The sequence below is a fragment of the Pithys albifrons genome, chromosome 8 (assembly GCF_047495875.1).
Source record: "Pithys albifrons albifrons isolate INPA30051 chromosome 8, PitAlb_v1, whole genome shotgun sequence".
Classification (NCBI taxonomy): Eukaryota; Metazoa; Chordata; class Aves; order Passeriformes; family Thamnophilidae; genus Pithys; species Pithys albifrons.
The window spans coordinates 7,061,438-7,075,496 of record NC_092465.1 but is presented as its reverse complement, the minus strand read 5'-3'; the positions used below and the strand labels follow the sequence as shown (position 1 = coordinate 7,075,496).

Here is a 14,059-nt window from a genome sequence, read left to right as displayed (position 1 = left end):
GGAGATACAAACTCAAACTTTATATGCAGAAAGTTGTTATGGTTCTAAGATAACACAGAAAGACTGACTTCTCCATTCTACAATAGATGAATACAAACCTTCAGCCCCCTAAGAAAACCATCAGGGATACCATTCTGCTTGACAGTATCAGTGTTCATGCTGGCAGATTTCCTTAGCCCTCATAAATGGATTTTTGGTTATTTTTTCAGCTACAAGGACTAGGTAGACATCCCCCAACACTACAGCAATCTTCAAGGATATAGGTGCTGTAGCAAGCCTGACCCATTATACTCTCACATCAGTTCCTCATGTCGTGCCCTGAAAAATATTCACAGCTCCATTAAAAATTATGAGCAGATTCTTACAGAGTAGTAAATGCAGAGACCACTGTCTGTATTCTATGAATACTGTAACTTAGTTTTAGAATGCCACTTGAGCCAGCCAAACCCCAAAGGCCTGTTCAACTCCTAGTAAAATTTAAAAAAATAAAAAAATATTTTAAAAAAAGGGTGAAGAATAAAAGGAAAACATTTGGTAACCTCATGGAATCCAACTGCACTTTTGATGCAACTTTCAAACCTTACTTTTGAACTGTGGACTGCCGAACTTTGTTATAAAAACCTCCTATTATCAAAAACTCATGCTCAGTTTTTCCCCAGAAGAGAAAAGGTACAAGCAATAAAACTATCCTAGTCCTGCAAATTACAACATCAGACTTGTGCTGACATGAAAAGTTACACTGAACATCAGGTCAAACACACAGCCAAAAAATATGGGTTCTTCCTTGAGAGTCAAGGCCTCACTAGTGTGTTCCTGACAACTGTCAGGAGTCAAAACCATCTCACTTGCTGCTCAAAGACACTTGGAAAATTTTTAAACTGCCATCCATCATAAGGGTCTCTTCCTTGATTTCAAAAACTTCATGCACTTACAACTCAAGGCAGGTTATTTCTGAGCATTCTCCTGTCTTTTTTCATTTCTCAATGGTACTCATTTGATAGCAGTTTTGAGCATAAAAGCTCTTTCCAACATCTATCTGACCAATGAAAATGGTTACTCAAAGAGAAAGAAGTTTGTCAGCACTGAAAAGCAAACGTTAATAACCTTTATCTTTGTCTACCACCTTCAAAAGGGAGAAGAAAAAAAAATGCAAGCCCCCAAGTGCTTGATGAACCTTGAGAGGCCCTGCACAATGTGAAGCTATTCCACCCCCATACAAAACTGCACAGCCCTGTCCCCTTCAATGTCCAGCAGGGCCCTTTCTCTGCTCCAGGTATCAGCAAGTGAGCCAAACTGCACCCCCAAAGCACATCAAGAGTAACACCATGTTCCCCAAAACTCACCAACCCCAAACACATCTCTTAGCTGTGATTTATTGCTGCACAGGCAACAAAGACATCTAAACACAAGCACTACAGCATGAAAAATTCTGTGCCCCTGAAATAGCTTTCATAAGTTAGACCACCACAAACTATGGAAATCATCCCACAAATTAGTAGGTCTAATAATGAGATGGAGCAGCCTGCAATCCCTGCCTGTAACTACATACAAAATTCAGAGCTGTTGCCACTGTGGAAGACTTGGCTACACATAAACGTGTCAGCTACTATATAGCAAAACACTCCAATTTTTCAGCAGAAGAATCAGTTACTTTTTCATTCATCAAAACCTGACGTGTGCAGATGGAGAACAAGCTTACAGCAGTAAAGTCATTTTCCCAAAGCCACAAAGCAAGCTTTGGGCTGTGCCCAGGATTAGAACAGTCCCTGGAGCAAATTCTTGGCCCAGTCTCTGTGAATGTAGCAGGATCTGAATTAGTGCTAATTCACCTTTTTTTTCCTCAACATTTGAAAATGCCTGTGAGAGATTAAACAGGCTGCCTCAAGCAAATCTATCTCACAAAAATGAGAGACAAGCTAAAGACCGGGAAAATGCTAAATGGAGATGTGAGTCTGAAAACACCTCATACAGTACAAGTTCATCCCATCATTTGCCATTAACTTCAGGGACCAGTGTTGCCTTTTTTGAACTGAAATAAAGCCATGGAAGTCAACAAATCCGTGTCCCTCAGCTGAAGACCTGTCCCTATAAATTACCTTAAGTGTATTTAGGCGATTTCCAGCCTAAAGAGTCCATAAGCCATTAAACATTACTTGCAACATTATCCCTTATATCAAAGTCTTGTTTTCATCCACCAGATGCTTCTCAGCAGGGAAATGTACACACCATAACCCACTGAGTACCTCTTAGTGGGAGAATAGCAGGAAATCTCCCTTTGAGCAGGGTTTGCTCAAGTGTTCATTAGGACTCAAAAAAATTGAAACCTTTTGCTGCCCACGTCTCATTATTAGATGTTTGGGTCTTTGTTGTTTTTACACATGTACAAGCAGTAACTACAGGTTTTCCACAATCAGAGGTCATATGGTAGAAGGCCATTATGATTTTTACCTCCTTAACTAAAAATCTGTACAAATTAATTTGATCACCTTTTTTTTTTTGTGGCTTGAGTGAGAACTGTTAAGCAATCTCTCCTTTTCTTGTTTCAGGTAATTGCACACAGAAATATCAAGTCATGCTAAATGAAGAGGAGACACAGTTTACTATTAGTTTTTAATGTGACACAAGGATGAGCAAACGAATTGGCTCTTTTGGGCACCATTAGTTCCACACAGTTAGACATTATAGTCTGATATGTGTTAGCCACAGCAGCAAGTCAGAGAATAGTGATGTCTGTCAATATGGGAGGTACACAACAATCCCCCAGGCATCCACAGAGCCTCATTCGCTCTCCTGCACAACAATGAGCTGAGACTGATGTCTCACATCTGTCTTTCTGTGCTCCTGGCAGCAGCACTAACACATGCAAACTGAACATAAACCAGTGCTAGTCCAGGCCATCTGTCTTGTGCTGTTAAGCAGCTCCCTCCCAGCTCCTTAGCTGTGCAGTTAGGAAGTGATCTGCCACCACTGCATCATCATGGTTTGTCACCAGATTCCTTGATGTTAGCCAGGTCTGATGCTGCTTTCCTGGCCCTGCCCTGTGTTTTCCATGGAACTGCTGGCAATGCTTCTCAAGGGTTAACTCAATTCACATTAGAAGTGATTTTAACTTCAACATTTCAGGAATACCTTGACCTGTCTACTGCTTTCTATCAGGCCAACAAGAATGGAAAGGCATGGAGCTGCTTTTATTTTCCCCAGCTGTACATTCCAGCTGACACTGCAGGATGCATTTCCATTCTATTAAATCCCCCACTGAACGATAATAAATCTTCTTTCTAAAATCTGAGGTTTTTCTTTTCAGAGCCTGGGGAAATACTGTCATTCTTTGGCCACTGAAATGTTTCATTAAAGAATGTGATCTGTGGATAATGCACTTAGCTGTGTATTTTCTTCACATTGATATATTGAAAAGATACATTATACTTAACAGTTCCTTGATGTATAATCTTTAATATCAGAAGACAAACAATCCTCATATCTGATGAGAAAGTTTCATTTAGGATTCAGCCAAGGATCCTGTTCTGCAGTTCATCTCACTCATGTTCTCAGCATCACACCTAGCACAAAAATGGCCCAGAGATCTCTCCAGAAAGGAGAGTTGGAGGTGCAAGTGCCAGAAGCCACTTATTCTGCAACAGTTCCTGGAAGGCAGATGCCTCTTGTCTACCTATTTTTATGGCATCAGCCAGACTATCCCACTTTCTCTGCAGTTTTTCTGTCTAGCAAAATACCAGCTGGTTATTTCTGGTCACTCTTCTTTGGCTAAGCACTGACTAATCTGCTTCCACGAACTCTGAAGATAAGCTTATCTGTCCCTTTTCCTGCACATCCAGAGTTAAAAAGAACAGTGACAGGTCTTACACAGAAGTCAGATAAGTAGGAGCTCTTCATGGTTCTTCTGGAAAAGACTGGCTTGCAAATGAAGGTTACTGTCTATCAAAAGTTATCTTGTCTTACCCAATCTCCAGACTTCTGGTTTCAGTCTTTACCAAAGACTATGATAATCCTTACTTGAATAAAACTAATTCAACCAGGTTGTACTATCCTTTTGATACAATGCATCAAAGTTTCCCAATCTTTTAACCCAAAAGATTTGACCAACCAACTCTACAGTTGCTTGACAGGCTATCAAAGTCTATGATGAGAACAACTGTTAAACCTTATCATTCAAGTGCTATCTCCTCAATGAAAAACCAAAACACCAACCACACCAACCAACCCAGCCCCACAGTACATTCACCTATTATTATTTTAGGCTGATATTTATGTAATATTTTCGGTAGGCTACAATAATGGTGATCAAACCACACACACACATCATTTTACTATTTGCCAGAAATGCCCAGAAGTGCAGAGGACAAGCACAGCTGCTTAACACAGCATAACCAGGTTCTGGTACAGTTTATCACCTACAAAGGTAAATAACTTTTTTTTCAAATGAAATAGCAGATCCATTTACCAAACTGAATTTTTCACAGGATCTGTATTAATCTGCCTTTTCTCAAAAAGTCTCAGAGCATGTAACAAGTACAAGCACCCAGCACACAAGGTTTACGCATTTTCAGAACTCAAAGCATCTGTCAGTTCACAGTGGGCTCAGAACGAGCAGTGCCACCTACACATACAACATCAGCCTCCCTTCCAACTGATCTCTGCAGCCACTCTGAATAGCCCCAGTCTCCCTGGTGCTCCCATCTCTCACCCAGCACTGCCATGGCTTCCCCAGGGTTGACACAAGGACGGACATGTGTCTTGCAGCCAACAGCAGGTTCTGCTGCAGGAGGGACGGAGCTGCTGGGGCTGGAGTGCATGGAAGGCAGCAGATATTCCTTATGGGATTATTTTACTGTCACTAAGTTCTCCTGCAGTGCAGTTTGGTTCTCCTACTAAACTGAGATGAGTCATCTGCAAATAAAACTCTGTACTTCAGAAGTATTAAAATCTAACAAATTTTAACTTTCAGCAAAAGAAATTCAAACACTGTATCTGAAAAAACTCACGGAGAATAAGTTCCAAGGAGGAAACACCAAGCACTATCAGCCTCCCCAATAAACAAAGGTTATAAATTTTAATAAAAATTAAATTAGATGCAAGTTTACTTTATTTTATTTACATTTTATTGTCTACTAAGTTAAAAAACATCAATATTTTAAAGTTCTGGAAGAGGAAAACCTAAGTGGAAGAAAGCTGTGCTCTGGGTTTCACTACTTTCACTGCTGCCTGAGAAGTTTGTTTGAATTCAGTAGTGCTTTACAACCTCACAGAATTAAATCAAGTGATACTATCCAATTAACATTAAACATGCATTTCCTTTCATTAGTCTTGATTTCCAGTTTAGATATAAAGAATTCCAAGTTCAACTTTGCTTATAAGCAAAGAAGAGCATATTTAAATTGGGAGAGCAGAGAAAATACCTCATGAACTGTGAAAATCCAATTCTACTGGTGTATGAGAAACCTCTTAACACAATCATGCCTTGCACAAACCTGCAACTGCTGAACTGGTATTGCAGCAATTGATTGAATATACATCTGACTTTTAAGACTGCAGTGATGGCCCTTCAAAGGCAGATGTACACCCACTTACTTATATGATAGAGCAAATACAGCAGGAGCAACATTTAAGACTTGTACTAGATCATTTATATTCAGTTTTATACATAAAAAGTCAAGTAGTTTTTTTATGAACAACAGTTAATACCCATCACATGCAATAAACCTAATATTACTTTTTTTTCCCTCTAACTATTTCTATCTACTTTTAGTCCAGAAACACACCTTCCATCCACTACAACGATGGCTGTAGGACATGTCAGTCCCACCCCATCCAGTTATCACCAGCTGGGGTCCCTCAAACCCTCCCCATTAAGTGTTCAATTCTTTTCCCATATGAAAAATTCACCCTCTAGCTATGTCTGTCCCTAATGGCACAGTATAATTCTCTCAGGGATTTGAGTAGGATCCATGACATCCATCCAATTCCTTAAAAATGCCCAGTTATTTACCTTATTTATTTATGTACTGCACCTTCCTACACAACTGTATTCTCATAGTTGGAATCTCTGACCCATCAAACACAGAGTTTCCTCGAAGAGAATCCTGACAGAGATCAGATGGCAAAACTGAAGACCAAATTTCAAATGTCTAAAACCTCCTGTTATAAAATAAATATAATACATATTAGAATATGCACATTATATGTACTATACAGTATAAATTATGTAGCATAACATAGATGTTAATTCATTTCAAGGATGTCACCATTCTTACTGGTCTAGATATTGCACAGACTTATTTCAGACTCCTGCACACAAAATAAACTTCAACAAAACCTCGGGGAAAAAAATAAAACAACAGAGGAAGGAGCTGTGATTATGACTATTACACTGTATAGCCTAGACTTCCATGTTTCTCATTCTTCTTTTAATGAAGTTATTGTGCTAGTTTTCCTTCAATATCAGCATTCTGTTTTAATTTCAAATCTCTTTGGGATGATCCTCTCGCATGAGAAAGAAAAAAGTGCTTAGTACAAGGAATGATGAAATTGCAACCTTTTAATGCAAAACTACAACAGGCTACTATGTTTTAAAGGCTAGCATTTAAACACAAACTCAACTGTTTTAATAAACTTCCACCACCGCAACAATTTCTTTAATTGTTTACTGTTCAAATGCATTATATCATTATATAGTCTGTTCTAGATTCCACAGACTTCTACCATCATTTTTCCTGCCAACTAAGGAAAAGATTTCATGAAGTGTGAAGCACTGCAGATTTTAGACCTACACTTCTGTTCAACAGCTATCAGTCTTGAACTTGACATCCATATGCTATTTTCTCCTCCCAAGAAAGTCACTTAGACTTTTGTATGCCTGAAAAAAAAATTAGACAGGCCCTTACTGGCCTCTGATTTCATTTTCAGTGAATGAAAATTGCATTTTGCTGTTATTAAGCATAGACTGACCTATGCAAAAGGCTATCCTCTGTCAGTGCTGCCCAGGAAATGGATTTTTTGTCCTTTAGATCTTATGTATAACATGGTTAGAACCAAACTCTATTTTCGACTCTAGTGATGCAGCTCTAACGAGGATGATAGGGAAGCACAAGTGTCACCAATATCAGAACTCTACCTTGGGAATTCAAGCTCCATATTTCATTAATGCTTCTGTGAGACTACAGGCCTGAAGCATCTGTCTTTTTGTAACTGATGTAATTAAATGCCCTGAAAAATATGCAAAGTGAGGGATCTGCATACTATCACACAGCAGTTCTATTCTGTATTTAGTCTTTACTTGGTTTTAAAAGTCTGCATGGTATTGTGACTTGAAATGCAACTTTCTGGATAAATGTAATGTGCTTTACTGGGAGTAAAAAAAACAACCCTCACAGTTCTTTAGGAGTGAGAAATGCAATTCTATGTAACTCCTGGAAGGGAAAACACAAAGACCAAGGCTTTACATGTGGTCAGTGGTCCTGCAGAGTTCTGTTTAGTACCCAGCTGAGACACTCTAAACCTGCCTAAGTGGTGAATGTCCATCATTTGTCTGAAATTCAGTGACCTTTAAAGAATATGGAGTTGAATACCCAAACTAGAAAGCCTCAGAACCAGGGACCTTCCCCCACAGTTTTTATTAGTATTATGACTCACAGCTGTGCCCAGGATATACTAAGTACTGTGCAAACATAAGGAAAAGCCCAGTTACATTTAATTTTTAAAGCAAGAATAGGAATGGGTCACTGAGAAAATTATATATTCATCAATAAATTAATATAGTCACTCCCCATCACAGCTGTGTGAGCAGTGTCTGAGATGAGGAGTGACAGATTACATCAATACATCCCATGTGAGCATCCAGAGGATGACACCTCCCATTGCTCAATATTTGTCCCATATGTCTCCATCTGCATGCACCAGAGTAGCATAACAGTGGAGGAAAACCAGTAGTCAATGTCCTACGGCTAACCCAAATGAGACTTCATGACTCAATGTCATTCCAGCGAAGAAAGTGGACCTGGAGCCACACTTCCTACATTTGTTGGCATTTATATCTGTCTGTTAGAATCTGAATTAGCATGAAGTTTTAATCTGAAAGCAAGACCTACCCTTAAATTTTTAAGTGTGTGAACCATCCATGTCAGACAAAAAGCCTCTCTGATCTCAGTATGTGGAAGTTCACTTTAACAAATACTTTTTTAGCAGTTCATTCTGAAACACAATTGACTTTGTATACAAAATCAGAATGTCAGTGTCCTTGCATTTACCTGTGCATGGGCCAATAGCTAATCCTATAAAATACTCCCACTCACAGAACTGTCCCTACCACGTTTCCACCTGAGATACGGCACAGATTAATACAATTCACCTTATCAAGATGACAGCAGTTATGACTCCAGACCACCAGGATACGACCTCGAATGATGGAGCTGTTGTTGCACTCAAGTTTTCAGTTATTTCCATCCACCTGAACCTTAAAATGCCTGTGGAGATCTAAAAGGATTGTCTCTACAGCAGCCATGAGGACAGATTTGCCAACCTGCTGCCCTTTCCCAGCCCTTTGCCAACATCCCAGTGCCATCTCCCCGTGATGACCAGCACGCAGGGCCTGCCCTGCCCACGCTGCCTGCGAGCCCTTCACAAAGCTCACATTGACAAAGGCACACATTTGAAATCTTCTCTCAATCTCTGACTACAAAGAGAGCTTTTAGTGCAGAATTTGGCCTATATATTGTTTTGATGTATTGATATGACTAGTCCATTCACTGTGGAACAATTTTGGCTAATCAGATCAGGAAGACGAATGAACACACTACTTTCTGTGAATCAAGTCTACATTGGACAAAAAATGCCACATAGAATGAGTTTGTTTTCTGCTTTGGCAACATTATCAGAGATTAGATGCTTAAGTCAAGACTGAACAGCAACAGCAAAAGCTGTATTTGTATATTTGTCAAAATTGCATTTTAGTAACATACTAAGAATAATAGGTTTCAAAACACTGGAGTTCCATTCCACCTGGAATAGTCCCTTGTCCTCAATTATGATTCTGAAACTAGGCTAGTAAGAACCTTTAATACTGCAGCTACTGAAAGAAGTTACAGTTGTTGTTATGACATGACTGCAGCCTTATACTACACAGACATTTGTTGCAAAAACAAAAAAGATGTGTGTATTATTCTATCATTCTTTTCTTATATTATTGTAAACCAGAAACAATTACATCAAAATTATTATTCTGGTACTTGCTTGAAGTGCTAAGGAATAATTAAATATTCATTTTAATTATTTTTATCCTGCCCAGACTCAGTTTATTACTATGTATTTATAACAATATAAATCCACTCCTTATGAGAATTCTACAAGCATGCATTTTTCAGGCAGCATCGAAATGAAGAGCAAAATTAATATATTCACCAGGCATTGATTAACATTTGATCATAAAAGTATTGCACAAGCCAACAATGACAGAATATTTTAAGAGCGCCTAACTTTCAGACACTAAAGGTGATACTATAGGACTCCACTGACCTCAGGGACCCTACAAATTTCAGTCTGTAGAGATTTTATTGAAGCCTTTTGCAAGTATGTGCTGGAGAGCAACACCAACAGCCCCCAAAGCCAGTGAGAACACACTGATTGCCACAGTGCAGGAGCTGTGCCAGAGACAGCACTGAAACTTTCAACTGGTCTGTTACAAGGACAGCATTTCTGTAGTAAAATTAAGTTTATTAGGTACCTGGTAGTAAGAGATTTGTTCATTCAGCTAAAGGGAAAGCTGATTTCACGGCCCATGTAAGTCCTACTTCTCAGTATTAGTGAATGAAAGATGACAATTTCACTGTCCCTTAAGCACTCATTCTGCTCCACACCCAGCCTAGCCTAGTTTAGCTTTCCAGGCCCAGAGAGTTTGGTGTATACATCAGTATTCCAACCCCTGTATTGTGGTATTTCAGGCCATAAAACACCCCACCCCAGAGAGGCTACATACCATGCACCTGTTTTGTAGCAAATATACAACGTGTATATACATCATACACAGGCTCTTTCTAACAAGTCTAACACGGAGTTCAGAGCAATGGGGACACTACCACTCTCTACAACCATCTGGAAAGAGGCTGTAGTGAGGTAGGAGTCACTCTGCTCTCACAGGTAAGAAGCAACACAACCAGTGGAAAAGGCCACAAGTTGCTGCAGAGGAGATTTAGATTGGGTATTAGGAAAAATTTCTTCACTGAAAGGGTGGACAGGGAGGGGAACAGGCTGCCCAGGGAAGTAGTGGAATCATCATCTCTGGAAGTGTCCAAAAAAGGTGTGAATGTGGCCATTAAAGACATGGTTTAGTGAGGACTGTGGCTGGGTTAATGTTGGACTGCATCTTGGAGGTCATTTGCAACCTTAACATTCTATGATTCCATGATCTCAGGCCTTACTTGCCACAGATCATTACCTAACAAGGAAACTACTTTATGTATTCAGATCAATATAAGACACATCAATCTCTTTCAAAATTACCAAGTGAAATATCAGAGTTCATCTGGCGCAGCTTCATAATCCAACCAAAAGAAAACATCTCAAACCAGCCAAGATCAACTATTCCAACGTACTCTAATGATGGAGAAAAAAAACACAAGAAAGGAATGGAAGTTTAGTTACAAACACTTGGTTGGAAAAGCAGGCCCCTGAAACCACTTCCCCACTCTCCACATGGGCATCACTCCTCCCTGGTGTTTTTCTTACCTTTCATATCCTCCACGTCTTCAACTACAGTTATCAAATCACATCAGTTCCCTGACCTAGGTTATTTACCATACCATGTGCTGCAAAAGAGCACCACGAGATACACTTGCAAGACAGAGTTTTGAAACCTATAAGAGGATAAAACAGCAGTTTAGAGGAAGAATTTATAGGGGAGTCAGAAAGAGTAGTGAGAATACAGTCCATGTAGCCCCACAATCAGCAAAGGTCCTCATTTTTCACTGAAATGGAACATCAGGGCTGTACTGCCAACACTTCACCATTACAGGCAAGGGGTAAAACAGGATGCTTTAAATAGCAGGTGTTTGCAAAGAATTGTCAGTATCAGACATCCCAAAGTGACAACTAGTCATTTATATCAAACAGGCAGCAAACTCTGGTCACCTGGCATCTCTCCCAGCCCATGGACTGGCCAGAGGAACCTGCTGAGGGACAGCAGAAGAGGGAGAGAGCAGCCAGTGTGAGACGACACACTGAGCAGAACTTCTGACTTTGAATGGGAGAGCAACTGATCCTGAAAGAGTCACTGTATTTTCCTCAGAGATAAAATTTTTTAACATTACACACATGAAAATCCCTGGCAATGCTTTTATGGCATGTGAGTTAACTGTCAATTACCAATTAGGAGATTCCATAGAGATTTAATATGTGTGCTGATTCCTCTTCTATTCTTCATAATTTTAGCTTCTGCAAACCATGAGGAAAGATGCATTCGGAAAACATATAATTAGTCTACTACTAACAGCTGATTTCAGTAGTTCAATATGCCATTTAGCTCAGTATGAAACCACAGTATATCCAGGCAGGGACTACACTCTTCGCTGTTTTGTTCTGCTTGTTCTCTAAACATTACCAGAGTGATAAAAAAGGGGGTTAGAGGTGGAAAGAAAAGGGAAATAATAGCTTTCAGATAGTGTAACTAATCTTACAAAATGCTTCAAAAGATCCTTTTAAAAGAAACAGAGTACTTTAGTTATCTATATTACACTTATGTCTTGCAACCCTAACACATAAAAAATGTAAAATTAAATTAAGCCATTTCACAATAACCCTAAAACTACAGTATTAATAGGAAACAAAGTTATTTTGTAACACAGCATTTACTTTGTATGTTGCTTCAGTAGCAAAGACAGACTACTGTGCTTCTATGAAACAGAAAATAATGGAAACTTGTTTAGCTCTCTTGTTAACAAATTCTTTACAGTGTCAGATTCTGCTTTTAAGTGTTCCTTCTCTTTTCTCTTATTTTTAAGCAAGTTTTTGTACCTGTGTTTCCATATAAATTGCTTTGAGTAATACATGTTGAGTTTTCAGAGACCATTTGGTCAGATTTTAATAACCTCTCCTGGGAGCTGACACCAACTTCCAGCAGCAGGTCATACAATGCAGATTAGAATAATAAAGGACATGCTGCTGTGACTCCAAAAAAAAAGGAAAAATAATGCAAGTCTCTCTTTATCAAGCTTCAGATTGATGTTTTGAGACTTCTTTGATGTCTCTTAGACAGAGCTTTCCTTTTCTTTACATAAACACATAAATTCAGTCACTTCTGGTTTTTGCTTCTTTCAAAAAGAGAACGTGCCACTGCAAAGATTTTGTTCCAGACTCCATGTTTCCTTTTGCCTTTAATGTGCTGCTTAGTTGACCAAGATAGAAAGCTTGTATTTTACAAATTTGCATTGAACTAAAATATGTATTTACACAATGTTGCACTTTTTCCTGTTTTGAAATAAAATATTTCATTTTCCACATAAAAGTGTTTTGGCTTTTGTTTGGCATTTTTTTCTACTCAAATTCTTTGTATAAAGGCACACAAAAAAATGCCTTGAAACATAGAGAAAAATGCTGGTCTAAAAAGAAATTGGAATTTCTCCTCCAGATTAGTGTCGTCTTAGGGTATCTGTCAGTGTAATACAGATAAATTATGCATTTCTTCCTTACAATTCACTGTTCTTTATTATAGCATTCCCACTACAAATCCCAAGTGGAGTAAGACTTGTCATGTTTGACCCCTTTGGTTAAAAGCAACCCACTGCATAATGATTTTTTCACTATTCTCTCAAATGAACAGTTCCACATGCACAAATGCTAGCAGGAAGCAATGCCTCCCGTTTCTTTCTCTGACCTTCAACAACCCTGCACTCTGCAGAAAAAAGCCAACAGTTTTACTAATTTATAAGCACCATGCAGACACAGGCAGTCTAGAGAGAAACCTCTTTAGCAGTTGCAAAGAAAAAAAAACATGAGAAAGATTCCACAAAGAGAGAAATTCTGAGACCAAAATAAAAACAAAAAGGAAGAGGTGTGAAGATTTAAAATATTCCCAATACTCACTGAAAGCAGCCACTGCAAGAGCCAGTGTGACAATAATGGAGACCCAGGAAACCCACAATGCCTTCTTTCTGTAGCTTTGAGCTTCATGAGGTTTTAGCCTTGTACTGCTTTCTAGTAAACCTGATAAGCAATAAGCAAAGAGGGTATGAACAATACATTGCTCCTTTTAAAAATGCAGCTGTGTTAGTTCAACCCTAAATCATATATTTACATTCTATATTACATATAGAAGCAATACAGAATCAAATCCTGCTCACATTATTATTAAGTGCATGAGACCACCAGAAACTTGTGAGTAAGCAAGAGGAGCACACACACAAGTTGTTTTGATTACACACAGGAAGTCCCACACATCAATCACTAAAAAAAGGCACTGCAATTGTAGGGCAATTATGGAAATTCACACCTCTTACGTTTTCCACCTGTACATCTACACAAGAAATAGCTCAGTCCTCCACTGGTTCAGATCAAAACTTGTTTCAGAACTCCAGGATCCTGAATATAATTAACACAGGGGAAAGACTCGTGCTCACCAGTCTCTGTGGAATAACCTCCCGATGCACAGGGATATGCTGCACATACTGAGCTCCAAAGGAAAAGCAGCCATGCCTTGGAATCAAAGCTACCTCAGCTGAAAAAAACACCTTCAAGTGTATTGTCCTTCATTTGAGGTAAGAACACTTTCCCATCAATAACTAAATGAAGAACCAATTCTGTCCTTACTGCACTCAGTGCAGAAGTCTGTTGATCACAAAGGAATGCAAACATTTCATCTCTTTTTTCATTATTTAAATTTGCAGAAATCTTTTGTCCATTGATCTTAAATCACAGATAGTGCACATTAAAAAAAAATTAACAATATTCATTGGCTTTTGTTCTATCAGTCTGAATCTTAAGCCACTTCTAACAGGCATTCAGACTTACATATATCCCATTCTCATTCTTTTATGCTTAATATATTCATCTAATT

The 14,059-nt window shown here is 38.8% G+C and overlaps 1 protein-coding gene across 1 annotated transcript in view; it reads right to left on the bottom strand.

The window, feature by feature from the left end:
• The window catches only part of TMEM163 (transmembrane protein 163), a 93,656-nt gene that overhangs the window by 75,095 nt on the left and 4,502 nt on the right, over window positions 1-14,059 (bottom strand). Inside the window, exon 2 of the mRNA XM_071562231.1 lies at window positions 13,090-13,209. Coding sequence (XP_071418332.1) covers window positions 13,090-13,209 — 120 coding nt within the window. The remainder of the gene's footprint in view (window positions 1-13,089; window positions 13,210-14,059) is intronic.